The sequence below is a fragment of the Mustela erminea genome, chromosome 14 (genome assembly GCF_009829155.1).
Source record: "Mustela erminea isolate mMusErm1 chromosome 14, mMusErm1.Pri, whole genome shotgun sequence".
NCBI classification, from domain to species: domain Eukaryota; kingdom Metazoa; phylum Chordata; class Mammalia; order Carnivora; family Mustelidae; genus Mustela; species Mustela erminea.
Genome location: NC_045627.1, coordinates 50,256,242 through 50,275,261, shown reverse-complemented (window position 1 = coordinate 50,275,261; position 19,020 = coordinate 50,256,242). Strand labels below are relative to the sequence as shown.

General features: G+C 37.4%; 1 protein-coding gene across 2 annotated transcripts in view; it reads right to left on the bottom strand.

Moving 5' to 3' along the window:
* Positions 1-19,020, bottom strand: part of BMPR1A (bone morphogenetic protein receptor type 1A) — a 140,141-nt gene that overhangs the window by 18,481 nt on the left and 102,640 nt on the right. For both annotated transcript variants that reach the window (XM_032311940.1, XM_032311939.1), the window contains 5 exons: positions 16,274-16,493; positions 9,158-9,320; positions 6,674-6,776; positions 2,487-2,583; positions 2,224-2,323 (listed from right to left, as the gene is read on the bottom strand). In XM_032311940.1, coding sequence (XP_032167831.1) covers positions 2,224-2,323; positions 2,487-2,583; positions 6,674-6,776; positions 9,158-9,320; positions 16,274-16,343 — 533 coding nt within the window. In that variant the 5' untranslated portion in view covers positions 16,344-16,493. The remainder of the gene's footprint in view (positions 1-2,223; positions 2,324-2,486; positions 2,584-6,673; positions 6,777-9,157; positions 9,321-16,273; positions 16,494-19,020) is intronic.

The window sequence follows — 19,020 nt, the reverse complement described above, 5'->3', positions numbered from 1 at the left end:
GAATTGATTTCTTAATGCAGTATTACATAACACACAGAGCATCTGACTTTCTAAAAATAGATTTTCAAGCAATCCTCTTGGTTTTACTGACACTCTCAACTTTACTTCCAGAGGTAACAGGTACTGCCAATTCTTGAGCTTCTTGGAGAATTCTAGGATATAAACTGGTTGCTACTTTCTTAAAATTCTAGCCTAGGTGTCTGATTTTTTAGATCTGCAAAGTCATTTACTACTCATCCAAAAGCTTCACAAGTTCCAAAGTTTTTTGCTGTTTTCTCTTGTTCTCCTCAACCTACTTGGACAAAGAAATTCAAAACTCTTTACTGCTTGCTTTTTTTTGCTGGAGGCAGCAACAGTAAGTATGCTCAACCTGTCTCTTTAAGATTTTTGCCAGTATAACATGTGAAAAACAGTGTCTCAGTATAACTTTATATTTTTCATATTCTGAGTATTCTTGAGTCATTTTTTAAAAAAGATTTTATTTATTTATTTCACATAGAGAGATCACAAGGAGGCAGAGAGGGAGGCAGAGAGTGGCGGAAGCAGGCTCCCTGCTGAGCAGAGAGCCCAATGTGGGGCTCAATTCCAGGACCCCCAGGATCATGACCTAAGCTGAAGGCAGAGGCTTTAACCCACTGACCCACCCAGGCGCCCCTTGAGTCATCTTTTTATTTTGCTTTTAAGAGTTATAAGTATTCCCTTTTAGGTTAATAGTTCATTTACCCACTGAACTGCTAAGGTTTTTTTCTTTTTGATTTATAAAAGCTCTCCATGTTTGAGAAATTAGCTCTCTGTAACATGAGATGTCAATATTTTTCACTGTATTCTGTTTACGGTGGTTTCTGCCACATAGTAAAGTTTTATTTTTATGTCGTTGACACAATTTTTTTTTTTAATTTTAAGGTTTTGTTTTCCTTGGGTGTTTTTTTTTTGCTTTTCAGTCTTGTGTCAGACTCAGAAAGGGCTTCCACATTCTGAGATCATTTTAAAAAAATTATTCCATGGTTTGTTCCAGTGCTTTAATCACTTCATTTTACATATATCTAGCTCTAATCTGGGTAAAATTTATTCCAATGTAGGTAACTGATTAAACTGCATCTTAAACTTCATCTTTAAAAAAAAAAAACTTTATCTTTTTCCATGCAGCTACCTACTACAAAATTTATAGAATTTGTAGAATTATCCAACTTTTCCCCAGTGATCTGAAATGTTCCCTTTACCATATACTAAATTTATAGAATTATCCAACTTTTCCCCAGTGATCTGAAATGTTCCCTTTACCATATACTAAATTTCTTTATATTCTTGGGTCTGTTTATGGGTCTAGTAACCGGTTCTACTGATCTCTCGGTCTATCCATGTACCAGTAAAAAATGCTTTATTACTGAAGTTTATCCCCTCCTGTTATTACTCTTCTCTTTCGGGAAATCATGACTAAACACAAACAATTCTGAAGGCACAAATAACTTAAGAATGATAATGTAGTTGGCTTTTTGGGACAGATTTTCAACATTCAGTATTCTAAAAATAAGAAAAATCGTAAGAACTCATGAACAAAGCAAGAAGTAGAGTTGGGTTCAACTAACTGATTAGTAGTAAGCTCCTCTTTTCCTTAAGAAAATTATATTCTAGTTAGGAGCTTATAACCTAAAGGAGATAGAACCAGAGAATATAAGCTAATGGCATCTGAATTATATTCAAAGGTCAGTAATTTCTTTGCACTGGCTTTTATTTTTTTTAATATTTTACTTATTTATTTGACAGACAGAGATCACAAGCAGGCAGAGAGGCAGGCAGAGAGAGAGGAAGGTAAACAGGCTCCCCACTGAGCAGAGAGCCCAACCTGGGGCTCGACCCCAGGACCCTGAGACCATGACCTGAGCCGAAGGCAGAGGCTTTAACCCACTGAGCCACCCAGGTGCCCTTGCACTGGCTTTTTTTTTTTTTTTTTTAAAGATTTTATTTATTTATCAGAGAGAAAGAGGGGGAGAGAGCGAGCACAGGCAGACAGAATGGCAGGCAGAGGCAGAGGGAGAAGCAGGCTCCCTGCCGAGCAAGGAGCCCGATGCGGGACTCGATCCCAGAACCCTGGGATCATGACCTGAGCCGAAGGCAGCGGCTTAACCCACTGAGCCACCCAGGCGCCCCTGCACTGGCTTTTAAAGAATAATTGCTCGTATCTAATATTCAACAAAATATTTCATATCAAAATAATTATCTTACTTGTAACAAAAGCAGCTGGAGAAGATGATCATCGCAATTATGCAGACAGCCATAGAAATGAGCACAACCAGCCACCGAATGCTGCCATCAAAAAATGGACCTGACAAGGGAAGTAAACAATGAAGTATACATATTATCTTTCTATCACATATTAAAGGGGAAAAATAATTTGTAGTGTTAAATTCTAGAAAGCTTGCTTATTGTAAAAACCAGAGAAAATATTTTATTGAAAACCATGATCACACCCTTTTTGGCTAACCTACCTATGACAACAGGGGGCAGTGTAGGTTGTAAATACTGGTTACATAAATTGGTCCGACAACATTCTATCGTCCGGCGTAGCTGGGCTTTTGGTGAATCCTAGAGGAAGAGTAATAATAAAATTAAAAATGGCTTGATATTTTAAGGTTGATAATAAGGTTTTTTTAAATATTCATAAGTATAATTTCTAATTCAGCTGAAAGAATAGGACCTCCAAATTTTATGTGTAAAAAAAGATTACTGAGAACTTAGAATTTGTACGGAAATAGTGAAGACTGTGAAATTATTTTTCCTAAAGAGAATGTATGTATGCGGATGGTGTGTTGGAACAATGAACTATAAATTACTAACAAAAGTTCATTAAGTATTTTTCACTAAAACTTTGGCTTATCTTAATATATTCCTTTTCATTTGTTTTCAGTAAAAATGTAAGTCACAGTATCTTTTCCTTAAAAAACATGGATAAGACATTTTATCATAATGATGAACTAGTAGGGTACACAGGATCTCAGAGAAGTACCAAAACTACTTAGGTGGAGGGTGTCCCAGTCTAAAGAAAAGAGACATCAGGAAGAGTGGTTGAGTCGGTAGAAGATACTACAGAGTCTGCTTCCAACAACTACACTGAGACTAATGAACCCCACGTAGAAGCAAGTTGAAGCAGACGCAGTGAGGACAAAGGCAAAATATAGAAGCCATTTTTCTGAGTTTCTTAGAGTCTACCAACCAGATATGAGACGTGTCCCTAATAGGTCAATAAATGAGCACAGGAAAACACCGTAGTCATGAGAACAGACACCAACAATTATGTGTGAAGTTTGACTTGACTGGTACAGTACTTGACAAGTTATTAACTCGAATGCTGCTATTTCAGCACTGCCTGGGAAAACTGCCATTCTGGACCAAAATAGTAACAGAAAGGAATTACTTGTCATTATACAAGTAGCAACAATATAAGCAGAAATTGACCATACTATTCTTAAGTATCAGATGGCCAGAAAGAGACTTCAGGAGTCCATGACTTGAGATTCTATCAGGGAAAGTGGGTCAAGAGTATTTGGAAACTTTCAAAAGCTCAAGTTTTATACTTTAACTGAATTTTTAACATTAAAACAATTTTTACTTGTAAATGATCATAAAAAGAGAAGAGAGAGACAATTCAGGAGTTAGACAGGTGACTCTGAAATAATCCCCGCCCGAGGACACTTCCATGAAGGATGGAATGAAGAGCACTTAACTGAAGATGAGTACAAGGGCTGCGAAGCTCCAAGAACAGCTGCAGGAAGGCGAACAACCAAAATGAGCTGAGCCTTGCAGAAGAGAAAACGTCAAGAAAAACCAAGAAAGGGTTTCTGTGGCACTGCTAGAGGACAGACACCAAGCAACGAATGTGCTGCTGACGAGACAGCAGGAGAGGGGCACAGATCAGCACTGTACTTGGAAGCTGCTCTCCCGGACACAGCAGCAGGTCCTCTCCAGGGCTCCTGCGCTCTGCAGGAGTGCCCGCTCCTGCTGAAGCCCGGTGAGCACACCCAGCAAAGGGAGAGAGAGGCCCGGAGGGCCAGTGCCATGGTAAGATTTTAGCAAGAACGAGTACCAGACACTGAAGAGCTAAAGGTTATACTCCTTCTTTTTTTAAAAGAAGAAGAAAGCAGACTTGGCCAACTAGAGTTTGGAGGCAGCATGGTATTATGGAAAATGCAAGGGCTCTGGAACCAAAAAGCTTATTAAATCCTAGCTTTGCCACTTACTAACTTTGTGAATGACGAACTCTCTCTGGGCTTCTGTTTCCTCTGTTGTAAATTGGAGGACAAAGATACCTGCCTTGTGGGGTAACTGTGAGGAGATGAGGTAGCTTACACCAAGTACCTGGCACATTAAAAGCAAACCTTAAATATTTGATAAATAAATTCTTCCTGTTCTAGTGAGTGTGCCATGATCATACTGGGGATTCTAGAACAAGCCAAAAATGCTTATAAACTCCTAGAAGAGTCGATGTGGCTTGACCAAGAACAGCAATAGCAGCCTTAGGTCTCACCTTTCTTCGATAGTTAACCGTATGTCTGAGTGGGCAAAGATCAGATGATCAAGGTGGGGGGGGGACCTTTTCTATTCCTGCACTCCCCCACTCCTATCCTCCATCCATGCCCAATTCTGTGATCTGACCAGAGTCATGTGAGCTTAGATACTTAGATGTGAATTACAACATTGTCTGGAAATGAGGTTTGCGGTCCCAGGCCTTTGATCTGCAAATCAGGAGATGGGCGATTGTGCAAAGGGAGAAAGGAACAGAAACTGCTTGGGGAACGCTGTTCTCAGGCAGCCCAAGAGTACAATATAGGACTAGGCATGAGAAAGCAATTCCCCTAAATTATCCACGCATGTATGTGATCCTTGTGTAACAGTCTGTGTGTACTTAAGGATGCACATAATCAGCTTAACAACTGCTCAGTTATATTATCAATATTGTAAAAGCTAACATTTATTAAGCCCTCTGTGCTAAACTCTTTACATATATGTTATCTCATTTGATCCTTACAACTCCCTTAGAAGAAAACAACTTGAAAAAAGAAAAGCTTCTTGCTCCCAAATTCTGCAGCTAGCAAGAAGCAGCACATAGATTTGAATACAGACTGTGAAGTTCAACAACTAACTTCTATTAGTGAGTTCAATTTATGATACACCTAGTTTAGGGGGCTTGCAGGATACTGGTTATTACTGCTGAGCTCCGTGCTCTAACCACAGTTCTTTCTTCCATATTTTCAGTGATTAAAAAAGGTACAGAGTTCATGGTTGATAAAACATGCAAATGGCATAAAACTGGAAGAAATAATCAAATTAGCATCCCCCCCAAAATCCTTACAAATTACAGCAAAGGACTAATTCTAACATGATAAGATGTAACATAGACAAGTATGTAACAACTTTAACAAAACTCATTCCATTCCCATCCTCCTATTTGTGTCAAGAAACCAAAAGAACCAACAGAGAATGGAAGAGATGTGGTTCAGCAGTAGCGTGAGTGAATGATGGGGATTTCAGCTGATGGGAAGCTCCACAGGTTTCAAGAGTGTGGTATGACAATCTGCCATCTAACATGAGATTTGGCTGTATTTAGAAAAAGAGAAAGGAGCTATTTATCCCCCCCACCCCTCAGGACAAACCACACTTGATTCTGCATAGAACCCTGAGAAACCAGAGTAACTGAAGCTGATCACACACGGAGCAGTTGAGGTGACTGGGAACTCGCATTTTCACCAGGCAAAGATGAGAGGGTATGGGGAGGAAGGCAGGACTACACAGAAAACTTCCTTCACACAGTAAAGGGCTATCTTATTAAAGAGGCTTTAGATTTGTCCTCTGTGGTCCAAAGGGGTAGGAAGAGATTTATAGTCATTAGAAGGAAGAGCTTTCTAAAGATCAGGTCAGGTTGTTCGTACAGACGAAATAGGTGGTCTTGGGAGGCAAGGACCCATTACTAGAGGTGTTGCACTAGAAAACAGACGGGATGCAATACGTGTGTGGGGGGGAGGGATCCCGAACTTTAGCAGAGGTTGGACCATATAACCTTTAAAGTTTCTATCAATCCTGAGAATTTCTTAATGATGGAAATAACTTCCTAAAATAGTCAAACCTTAAATTTGTCACAAACGGTTCCATCTGAAACTGTTTTTCAGAAACACTGAAGGACTGCTGGGGTAAAATTACTGTACAGGATTTTGAAGAGATTAGATTTATACCCGACAGTCATCAGGATGTTCATAAACTCTTTCTTACCAGCCCTCTAATGCCTTTGCTGCTGCTGTTAAAATAACTCCACTGAGATTTCCTTACAAGGACTTGTCTCAGTGATATAAAGGTTACTGCCCATTACCCTAAAGTCTTTGCAGTCAGTTTTATAATCCATGGGTGATACTGTGACAATATTTTTTGCAGTCATGACAATCTGCAAACAGGATGATTTAAACCTTTTTTTAAAAAGTAAAATAATCTGAAAAAAAAATCTGGAACTTCAATTAACACAAACACAATCTTACTATTTGAAGCAAGAGCTAAGCTTCCTCCAATATATTTGATTTACAAGAAGATACAGTGATGAACAGACCCAGCACACTCCTCCTGGAGAGATGAATACTGTTCATGTGGTCCCTCCCTTCCTTATTTCAGAGGCCCCAATGGAGATCCTTACCTTGCACTGAAAGTCAGATCCTTCATATTTCATACATCCTGAAGCTAATGTGGTTTCTCCCTGGTCATCTTCTTCTATGATGGCAAAGCAATGCCCATTAGTTCTAAAAGAAAAGACCCCCACACACAAAAAAATAAATAAATAACGTTACATCAGAAAGTACCAATTAATTCTCAATTTGAATGTGACTGGATACTGATGGCCTGTAGTTCCTGTTTTTTTGAACTAGAACTACATTCATGTTATTTATTGGCAAAACTCTATGGGTTTTCAGGCAAATAAAAGAGGTCACATCTGAACTAAAACCTAATGGTCCAAGGGGAAAAAGATTTCTTTTAATCTTTCCTCTAAATATGACTATGTAACTTCTCTTTGCTAATCACAGTTACATAATCACAGAAAGCTGATTTATAAAATTTTACAAAGTAAAGAATCTTAATGTTTTAAAAATATGTGTAAAAATGGCTGCCTTTTTAGGGCACCTAGGTGGCTCAATCGACTGAGTGTCTGACTCCTGGTTTCCGCTCAGGCTCAGGTCAAGATCTCAGAGTTGAGGGATCAGGCCCTGTGAGCAAAACTCCATGTTCAGTGGGGACTCTGCTTGAGATTTACCTGCTCTCTCTCTCTCTTTCTCCCTCTGCTTTGCCCCTCTCCAAACTCGTACACGCTTGCTTTCTCGCTTTCAAGTAAATATATCTTTTTAAAAAAATGACTTCCTCTTGGGGTGCCTGGGTGGCTCAGTGGGTTAAAGCCTCTGCCTTTGGCTCGGGTCGTGGTCTCGGGGTCCTGGGATAGAGCCCCACATTGGGCTCTCTGCTCAGCAGGGTGCCTGCTTCCTCCTCTCTCTCTGCCTGCCTCTCTGACTACTTGTGATCTCGATCAAATAAATAAATAAAAATCTTAAAAAGAAAAAAAACCACTTCCTCTTTTTATCCATAAAATTTTCAGTATTCACATACAATAGACAATAAATAAAAACAACTTTTCTATGAAACACAAAACCAGACTAAATGACAAAGAAAAATATATTTGGGAATAACAGACTAAGATCGTGAGAGGTGTGTTTTACCAAATGTGGTAAGAAAAAAGGGATAACTTCTGAAGAGCTTCAAGAAATGTACATATATATGTATTTAACGAAATGTTATCATTTTAGTATTAGTATGTTGGAGTTTATCCATAATATATTCATTTAGACCTTAAGGGGTAGGAAGACACTTGTGAAAGTTTTTTGTGTGTGTGGGATGCCTGGGTGGCTCAGTCAGTGTGTCTGACTCTTGGATTTTGGCCCAGGTCATGGTCTCAGGATTGTGGGATTGAGACCCATAGCAGGCTCCATGCTCAGCTGGGAGTCTGCTTTAGATTTTCTCTCTCTCTCTCTCTCTCGCAAATAAATCAATAAATAAAATCTTTTAAAAAAAGTTTTTGGGTGTTCTTATTATTCACATCAGTAAGTATATTATTTCAACTTAAAAGATTCTTACAGAATTATTACTTTTTTGTAGGGAAAAAATGCTAAGTATGGGGCAAAAGTCTGTTAAAATTAATGATTCAGTTCTATTCTGGATTACTACACCACTAACAGCCCACACATATCAGGCACATACTACAGACAAGAAGTTTGGCAAGAAATTACTTGGTGCCACAGTGGGGAACACACCCCTGTGACAGATCATCCAAGCTGTCACGATAAATTCAACCACCACCAGAGGACAAAACAACAAATCTAAGACATGGTGAGCTATTCATAAAATTTCAGTATTTTACATGTATACTTTTTTGCTTTACATCTGGTGACATTCAAAGAGTATCCAATCATTAGGAAAGCACAAAGTAAGATGTTATTACCTTCATAAAAGGGACACAATTAATTAATTGATGAGTGTGTCATTCAGGGAATTTCTTTGGCTAATAAGTCAATTCTTTGATGTCCCCCAACAATATGGAATAGAATTATATGCTCATTTACAAATGTGTTGCAAAGTGAACATAAAATTAAGTAGGAAAATTAAAACTGTCATATAAATCAGGCTTGGATTGGGAGTTCACTTGTAAGAAAGTAACATAAAATTAATTAAATATCACAATATCAACCCCTATCTTTTGGTAAAATATTTCAGCCAATTCAGAATTATAAGATTGGGGTGAATTGCTTTTTTAGTAATCTCTAAATTTTCTACAATAAGTATCAATAAACTTTATGATAAAAAGATTATTAAATAAGCTCAAAATGTTAGATGAATACCAAATTCCTTTTATCTCCTTTAAAAGGGATATTACAATGTTACTGTAAGAAAAGAACCATCAATCATGTAGTAGTACTAAATGTTCCCATATGCAGAACAAGAAGCTTTTTGGCTCTTTGGAAAGATACCACATAAAATTAAGGGGGAAAAAAAATTAAACAATGTGAACAATTCCTAAAATAGCATCAAATGCACTCCTATTCTCATAACTTCAAGAAGGGCTGCATAAAATACTTACATGCATGTGTTATTAATAGCATCATCTGGGCAGTGTCCTGAGCAATAGCACTTTAAAAAAGGCAAAGTATCCTCTGGTGCTAAGGTTACTCCATTTTCTGATTTTTTCTGGTCAGAGTCTGATTTCATCCCAGTACCGTGGAGCATACTGTCTAGATTCTGCCCTGTATTCAAATATGAAATTTGTGAATAAACCATTTCTGAAAAGCTAATTCTTTCATTTCAATTTCCAATGAGAAGTTTCTAGGTTTTCTTATTATAGTATGGCAGCTACTGTGTTTAATTAAAAATACATTTCATTCATACATTTAACATTTGTTAATAACCTATTGTGCACAGAAAAACCATCCCAGGTTTTGTGAGACATACAGAGAGGACTGTGTCACAAATATTGCACAGTGGAAGAAAAACAATGTGGCAAAGGTAGAATATTGTCATGACTTGTAAGAAAGGTGCAAAATGGGAAGCGATTTCAAGAAGTCTGAGATTGTTTCCAATCATTAAAAAATATATATGAATTATGGTTCTTAAATTCCTTGGCTCAAGAACTGGGACTAGCTTTAAAAAACAAAAAAAGTCATTTATTTGTGTCTCTAGGTGGAAGTGGAGTTACTAAGCATTTCGTTTTGGACATTACTTGCTTAAGTAAGGGAATTGTGAGAGCAAGGAGACTAATCATATTATCTGGTGCCTTTTATCTCAAGGTCATTGGTTCAAATCCAGCCTATGCTGCCAGAAACTGAAGGTTACTGTAGGGCAGTAGTTAGCTTATAAAAATAGAACTGTGTTCTTGCATTAGAGTCAAGTAGCCTCAAATGACAGATACTGTCATATTTGGTACTGAATCTTCCAGGCTGAAAGCAGAACAGAACTAAAATGTTTCAGTAATTTCTTCTTCCGTCTGAATCAACTAAAATTGGCTAGCCTACTCCTGTAGGGCTGACCTCCAGGGAATAAAACGTAGAGCCAAACAGGTATAAAATATTAAGAGAACTGTGTATAAACAACACTTCATTATAAAAGTTAGATAAGTGGCTCAAGCATAATGTGGACTTGACTTTAAATTTAGCCGTACGGGCAAAATGAACTACTGAAAAGAAAAAGTAACACACAAACACATACTCATAACAGGAAAAGAATGTCCTGCTATTTTTTTTTTTTTTTTTAGTGACTCCATGCTTTGAATTTTAATAATCTTCATTTAACCCTTTAAATTGATAAAAAGCTTAAAGACTTCATTTACGTTAGGAACATCAACTGTAAAAAGTAACAAAAAAGCATGGTGGGCAAGAATAGAAGAAATCCACTAGGCTAAAAATGAGGAGACCTGTACTGTGGTCTACTATGGTCCTATGATGGTCTCACCACAGTTTAGCTGGCTGGATAATCATGGACCAGCCATGTTACTTCTCCAGACCTCATTTACTTAGTAAGACCACAGAACTAGAGGCCATCTGAATTCTCCTCACCAGCTTTAAAATCCACTACAATAACAGAAGGAAGCATTAATCTAAGCATGGAGAACAAATGGTAAATAATATACTACATGCAATTAATTTTCAAAAATCTAGTGAAACACAGAAAAAGTGGTATAGTGTGGTAGAAATGACATGGAAGTAACAGTGTGAAGGTAAGGGTTCAACTCCCAAATATATCCTAGGTGTTATTCTCTGAAGCTCTTCTATCTCTAAAATATGGTGATAATAATTCCTGCTCAATTCAACTCAAGGTTATATAGAGACATGAATGTATAATAAAGGGCTTAATTATATATAAAAAGGGTATAAATGAAGAAACTATTTAATAACAAAGAGCATACTAAAAGATCACCACTACCTAGAATATTCAAAGTTATAGCATGGTTAACACATATAATTTCCCAAAATACTATCAGAATTTAGGAAATTAAAAACCCTAATTATAATAATTTGCACCTGGGGTTTATATTACCTCAAATATTTATTTAACAAAATACTGATTAGAGGCCAGCTATGTGCAAGCAAGTTACTGAATGCTGGAAACTGATCTGGTCCTTGAGAAACAGGGAAGGGCAATAAGACATAAACAAACACACTGTGAAAAGTGATATAATACAAAGGTAAACAAAGGAAGGCGCCTGGAACACAAACTCCGCCTAGGTGTCAAAAGCAATGAAAACTAAGCTGTATCTTAAAGTTGTAAGATTTTCCTAAATAGAGGCACAGATGCAGAGAAAAATAACAAAGCAACAGCCTCTCTGCACTATCTCCCTAGGTGACAGCACCCATCCCAAGGTTTAAACAAATCTCTTTGTTGATGGCTCCTAGATTTACCCCTCCAGCCTTAAACTGCTTAAGTAATCTCAAAATTAACTTGTCCAAAATGGAACTCACTGACGTATCTCTCCTCAAACCCATCTCCCAAGTCTTTTGGCCCAACTTCCAAAATAGATCTCAAGTTTTTCCAGTTTTTTCCAACTTCACTGCTATTACCTGGGCCCATCATGCCGTGCCACTTCTGATAGGAATCTCCATGCTGACCTCCCAACTTCTGTTCTTGGGCCCTGCCATTCATTTCCCACACAGGAGCCAGAGTTAGCTTATAAACATAAATCTGATCCTGTCATGCCCCCCTGCTTAAAACCAATTAATGACTCTATATGCACTCAGAATAAACTCCAACCTTCTTCACCACACCCACCGCCAGCAGAATTTGGACCCTGTGTACCTCTCCAACATCAACTCACAGCACCTACCCTCCATCATGTGTAGGCACGCTAGCTTTATGTTAGTTCCTACAATATGCCAATCTCTTTCTACTCACTAGTCCTGTGTTTGTTTGTTTATTTATTTATCTATTTATTATTTTTTAAAGATTTTATTTATTTATTTGACAGAGAGATCACAAGTAGGCAGAGAGAGAGGGGGAAACAGGCTCCCCACTGAGCAGAGAGCCCGATGCGGGGCTCCATCCCAGGACCCAGAGATCATGACCTGAGCCGAAGGCAGTGGCTTAATCCACTGAGCCACTCAGGCGCCCCTAGTCCTGTATTTACAAAGCATAAAATTATGAGGTCTGGATGGGCTGAAGTTATAGGTTGCATTTCAAAACAAATACATGCAAAAAAATATTTAAGGTTTACATGTTCAAGTGTAACAACTGAGAAAAAACTAAATATATATAAATATGGAGATGAATGGCTAAAAGAGACAAGTGACCATAAATAGACATGTTTATACCACCTTTGTCATTAATGGCAATTTTTGGCATCAATGATTTTACCATTTTTTTCCTGACTAAATAATTTTTCTTACTTTCCCAGTAATCTAGGGGCTTCCTTTGTACAAAGCAGAAAAGTCCTCCCCCGTCCTTAAGTCACAATGTCTAGAATAGGAATCAGAAGGCAAACGGTAGGAGAGCAGGAGAGACCAATGTGACATCAATGAGACATCAATGGGACATCAGTAACAATTCTCCTTAACCTATGTGCTATGGAGCAGTGATTACTGAAGGTGGCTTCCAAGCTGTCCTTCTAAATGAGAGTTTATATAGGACTTATCCAATTTCTTCTTCATCACTAAATACTAGGTGTGTTGGGCACTGACAATTTCTCTTTGCTACTCACTGCTAGACCATGAAGACGTCCATGTGAACCTGGTGGACAAGGTTACATACTACCCAAAAGTCCTGAATGAGTGGCCGAGTGCATTAAGTCAATAAACCTCTGGGTTATACATACATTTATACATTTGAGGAGGAACTCAATGTTTCCAACAACACGGGCACTTTCAGTATATGCATGCAAGAAGGGTATATATGAGGTAAGGATGTATGATGTTAGGTGGACAGATGTGATACCCTGCAACAGATGCTGTTAGGTGTTCTTTCCCCCTTTACCTTGCTAGCAACACACACACACACACACACACACACACATCCTTTTTTAAGCATTTGCTCACTCCTCCATGTGATTCAGGGAAGCACAGCCCTACCCTCAGTAGAGACAACTGTTTTGTCCAATCCAACAATTTTAGTTCCATTCCCCTTGCTACCACTTAACACAAGAGGATAAATTAATTCTGCCAATAAAGTGACAAAGAAGTCTGCTAGAAGAGGAAGGGGGAGGAAGAGGAGAGGTGCTGCAGAAAGAGTTCTTTACCATTTAGAAGACATGAGAGACATGCATTTGTCTTCTACCGAATGCTGCCAACTCAAAGCTGCCATATCTACATGGGATCCCTGGCCCCACAGCAGCCACACTGTGGCCATAAAGTGAGTTAACCTAGGGCTAAATTAATAGATGGAGGAGAACAAAGTTGAAAAAGAGAAAAAACTAGATGAGCCAAGGAATGGACTTACTGAAGTCCCCCTACCTTCAGACTTCTTGATTTGTAATACAACATTTTCCTTATTGTTTAAGAGATTTAAAATTGGGGTTTTTTATTGTTGTTGTTGCTGTTGTTATTTATAGTTGAAAACACCTTAACTGACTGAAGAGAAAGAATCTGTTCCAGACTCTTTAAGTTGACCAAAGGCTACCTATCTTCCTGTCAAACTCTGATTCTGTCTGGTGGGACATGTGTCCGTCCATAGGTTATGGACTTACATTAATCTAAGCTGACTATCACAGTTCCGTCTCCCAGTTTTTCAATAGCCCTAGCAACTGTTTCAGTTTATCCAACAAAACATGATAAAATCTGCCGGCAGAAAGTTGGTTTCTGGGGACATTTTGCTTTCCTGAAATAACATCTAGTTGAAGTCAGTGCTGACCCTTTCCTCATTTTTCCTTCCTCCAATGTAGATAACAGCAGTCATTTTGTAACCATTAGGGAAGAGTCAAGAAAACTATAGATGTCAACCCTGACACCACTCAACTACTGAATGAGCAAACAGCAACTATCTACCATCTACATCAAAAAATAAATCTATTTGTTTAAGTCACTGTTTGTTAGGCAGTTTCTTAAAGCTAAAATCCATTCCTAAAACTTGTGACCAAGCCAAAAACAAGAACTAAATAGCAATTAATGTTGACATTAGGTAACTCATTCTTTGTTCCAACCATCTCAATGTAAAGGACTTAAATCTTTATCAAAACATCTAATGCTCCAAAAATTCCCATTTACATCTAGGATACATGTTATTATTTTTATTTTACAACAAGGATACCAATATATGGAGAGATTTACTTTCTCAAGACACAAATGAAGCTAAAGTTGAAGATAAAGTCAAGTTATTTCCACTAATATCACTCTCTGGTCCTTAGTAATCTCTAAGAAATAACATTTTCTTCTATACTGGTTTTTCTTTTCTTTAAGACTAAAGAAAGACTATTTTATTTAAAGCAACTCTAAAACTAATCTTTTTGAAAGGAAATGTAACATATTTGGCTATTCATCACAGAAACGTAATTCTTATTAAGATTTTTCACTTGCACCTGATAACTAATTATCAATTCATTTCATCTAATAAAAGTTTAATTATAGTACAGTTTGAATCAGGGTAGGGAAAGAATTTTGAATTATATTGCCTTCTGTGATCTACACAGATTTTTAAAAAAATTTAACATCAAATACTGATTACCTGGGAGTGAGACAGCAAATATGCTACTATTGATTTAACTCATCTTCAAAACTATGACAGCTTTGGCTGATGCTGCTCAACAAGACATATAACAAGAGCTGTTAAATAAAGGTATTTTATTAAATAATTTGGTATTTCACCAAAAGTGCCTTTTAGAAGAGGGCTTTCTGTATTCTGAGCAAGAAAATACTAAAGGTATTAATTACACCTAAAATAAAATATGAAGCTACAGATTTTATCTTTAAAATGAAAATGTCATGGGCACCCAGGGTGGCTCAATCGGTTAGGTGTCTGACTCTTGATTTCAGCTCAGGTTATGATCTCAGGGTCAGGAGACTGAGCCCCACATTGGGCTTCATGTTCAGCCCATGAACATGGGCTGTTCAGGGAGTCTGCTTGGGATTCTCTCTCTCTCTCTGCCTCTTCCCCGATTAGTGCGCACACTCTTTCTCTAAAATAAATAAATACTTTTAAAAAAGGATTTTATTTACTTATTTGAGAGAAAGAGAGAGAACATGAGCAGGGGGAGAGGCAGAGGGTGAAGCAGACTTCCTGCTGAGCAGACAGCCCGATGTGGGGCTCGATTCCAGGACCCCAGGATCACAACCCAAGCTGAAAGCAGTGCTTAACCAACTGAGCCACCTATGTGCCCCTAAATAATTTTTTTAAATGAAACTGTCAAAATATTTGTGCTGTTAATTCTATTTTTTACTTGTAGATAATAATCTTTATTACTGTTAATGAAACATTATGAAAGAACAATCTGTGATGACATAAACTTAAGAGGATGAAGAGATCCAATAACTTTAATCTAAACTTAAGAGAATGAAGAGACCCAATAACTTTAATCTAAAAACCTTTTGCAAAATAGTACTATCTCTTCAGTTTGAAATAATGTCCTAACTAAACCATCTGGGAAAAAGCCCATGTGCAAATATAGCCCATCTGATCCTCAGAGTCATCACAATAATTTCCTGTTCGGGAGTTCCAAGCTGTGAACACAAAATTACAATGTTGTTCATAAATAAAACTTTGAGTATTCTATGAAGAAATTTTAGTATTTAGCACATACACAAATGCAACTTACCTTTCTAAAGTTTTTTAATGAAAACAAAAAAAAACTTAGTTTTAAAATTCCTTTCTCCTTTAAAACACATTACAGAATAAATATAAATAATTAAAAAATCAAAGTCTTGAGTACCTGTTACCCTGTGTCTTAGTCTTAACTAGCGACAGATACTTCATTTTATACTTTATCTCATTTAATCCTCACAAGACTTAATGTTGCATATCATAATATCTATGTTATGGATAAGAGAACAGATTCAGAGAGGCTGATTTTAACAAATACTTGACAATGGTTCTATCACAGTCAAGTTCAAAATTATTTGGCATGTACTTATTCTTTGCCTTTTTACTTAAAAGCTATGCTGGCAATACTGAGCCTAACTGTTCAAAAAGGGACATTAGTAGAAGGAGCAGTTTCAAAAATGAGTGTTTTAAACATAGAAATAAATTACTGAAAAAGATAAGATTACTTAAATGAACAATGATTTACCTTGAACATAATAAGAAATGATGAACAGATAGGCTCCCAATAATTTGATGTAAATATACAGCTGAGTCATTGTTCAATTTTAATGTTTCCTATATACTGTCACCTCTAATAACTGGTGCTGTTATGTCACTATTTAAATGACTTTTATCCAAATGATTTTCTTGCAAAAGGTCTCAATCACTTGACAATGACTTCAACTTCCACTGCTTTCTCTTGATTCCTGAAAGATAAAAATACAAAAAAGATAATGAATGTAACTGAATTCTGGAAAGTTTTCAAAACTAAGAGAGAAAAGCAAATGCTTAAACATACTTTTAAATAATGAAATACATTTTGGGGCTGGAGAGATGGAGAGAGAATTGGGAGAGGGGAAAAGGGAGAGAGAATCTTAAACAGGCTCCGAGTCTGGCATGGAGCTAAACATGGGGCTCAATCTCCTAACTCTGGGATCATGACCCAAGCTGGACTTGGAAGCTGAACCAACTGAGCCACTCAGAAATGAAATACATTTTTAAGGAATAAAGCTATCTTTATTTCCAACAACAAAAAGGCACTGTAATTCAAAAGCTTAAATAATTCAGTAAATAGGTTGCCACCTCTCCTGATCTCAGAGTAATCATATGTAAAACAAGTACACTAAATAACCCCGATAGTCTTTTCTGGCTGCTCTAATTATTTTATTAGTAACAATTTCTAAATATATTAAGAATAAAGCAAGAAAAAATGAATTTCAAATACGAAGCTATTCATCAATAATCTTTCAAATCCTAATAGATGTGATAAAAACACACCAATCTTTGCAATAAATAATTTATTTCATAGAAGAGAAAGGCTACCTAGATAATCACACATATTTAAATATGCAGTGTGCAACAGAAATATATCTTAAAATTATTTTCCTATGCGGAGAAAGGGGAACCCTCCTACACTGTTGGTGGGAATGCAAGCTGGTGCAACCACTCTGGAAAACAGCATGGAGGCTCCTCAAAATGTTGAAAATAGGGTGCCTGGGTGGCTCAGTGGGTTAAAGCCTCTGCTTTCGGCTCAGGTCATGATCCCAGGGTCCTGGTATCGAGCCCCACATCGGGCTCTCTGCTCAGCGGGAAGCCTGCTTCCTCCTCTCTCTCTGCCTACTTGTGATCTCTGTCTGTCAAATAAATAAACAAATCTTAAAAAAAAAAAAATGTTGAAAATAGAACTGCCCTATGACCCAGCAATTGCACTACTGGGTATTTACCCTAAAGATACAAACGTAGTGATCCAAAGGGGCACGTGCACCCGAATGCTTATAGCAGCAACGTCGACAATAGCCAAACTATGGAAAGAACCTAGATGTCCATCAACAGATGAATGGATCAAGAAGATGTGGTATATATACACAATGGAATACTATGCAGCCATCAAAAGAAATGAAATCTTGCCATTTGCGACAACATGGATGGAACTAGAGCGTATCATGCTTAGCGAAATAAGTCAAGCAGAGAAAGACAACTATCATATGATCTCCCTGATATGAGGAAGTGGTGATGCAACATGGGGGCTTAAGTGGGTAGGAGAAGAATCAATGAAACAAGATGGGATTGGGAGGGAGACAAACCATAAGTGACTCTTAATCTCACAAAACAAACTGAGGGTTGCTGGGGGGAGGGGGGTTGGGAGAAGGCGGGTGGGGTTACGGACATTGGGGAGGGTATGTGCTTTGGTGAGTGCTGTGAAGTGTGTAAACCTGGCGATTCACAGACCTGTACCCCTGGGGATAAAAATATGTTTATTAAAAAAAAAAATTAAAAAAATTATTTTCCTAAAATATTGCAAATCTGACTTCATTATATAAAATTGAGCTTTTACTATGGATGGTGTGAAACATAATCTCCCAGGTTAAGATCTGGCAACTATAAAATAGTTGAAATAGGTAACAAAAAACCCTCACTAGTTTGTATATAGATGAATATAATTCTATTTTTCTGGTTCAGACAATTGATTTTATTGATTTCAGCCTAAACTATTCCTGAATGAAAAAGATTTCATTTATTCTTGACACAATTACCTCAGCATGATTTCTGCCACAAACAACCTGAGCTTTCTATTTTATCGACCTAAGAATTTTTTATCTTACTTAGCTCTTCAAAGGCACAGTATTGAGGAAATACAGTTTATAGAGTGTCCTTTATATTGTACATTTTAATATGGCTGACTTCTAAAATCTCTACAATTTCTCACTTCTCTACTATAAAATTAAATTGGTTCCCATCTACATAATGCTGAGAGATTTAAGACGTAAAATCTAAAATAATTACAGAAAACATCTATAATGTGACTTAATAGCATTTCCTGGGAAAACTCCCTTCTTGAAATTACACAACTGTGATTCTAGGGATACTTGTTCCAGGTTTCAAACTCAAAAGCAGTTTGCAGTATAATTTCAACCCTGCTCTCCTGTCACATTTCTATTTGCTTATTAAGTATCTCTACTAGAATTACACATCACTCATCTAAATCAAAAGTATTAACTTTCCCTCTGAACCCTCTAGGCCTGCTTCCGTCTGCATTTACTATCACAGAGGAAGGTGATGCCATCTCTTTGGTCACCCATGGCAAAAACCCTGGCATCATTTCTGCCTCTTACTAGCTACCCACTCCCCACCCTGCTCCATACTTCCATTCACTTTCACTCACCAAGAGCCCTTTCTGAGTACATATGACACATCAGTGCAAGATGCTAGAATACAAATATAAGTGTGACAGTC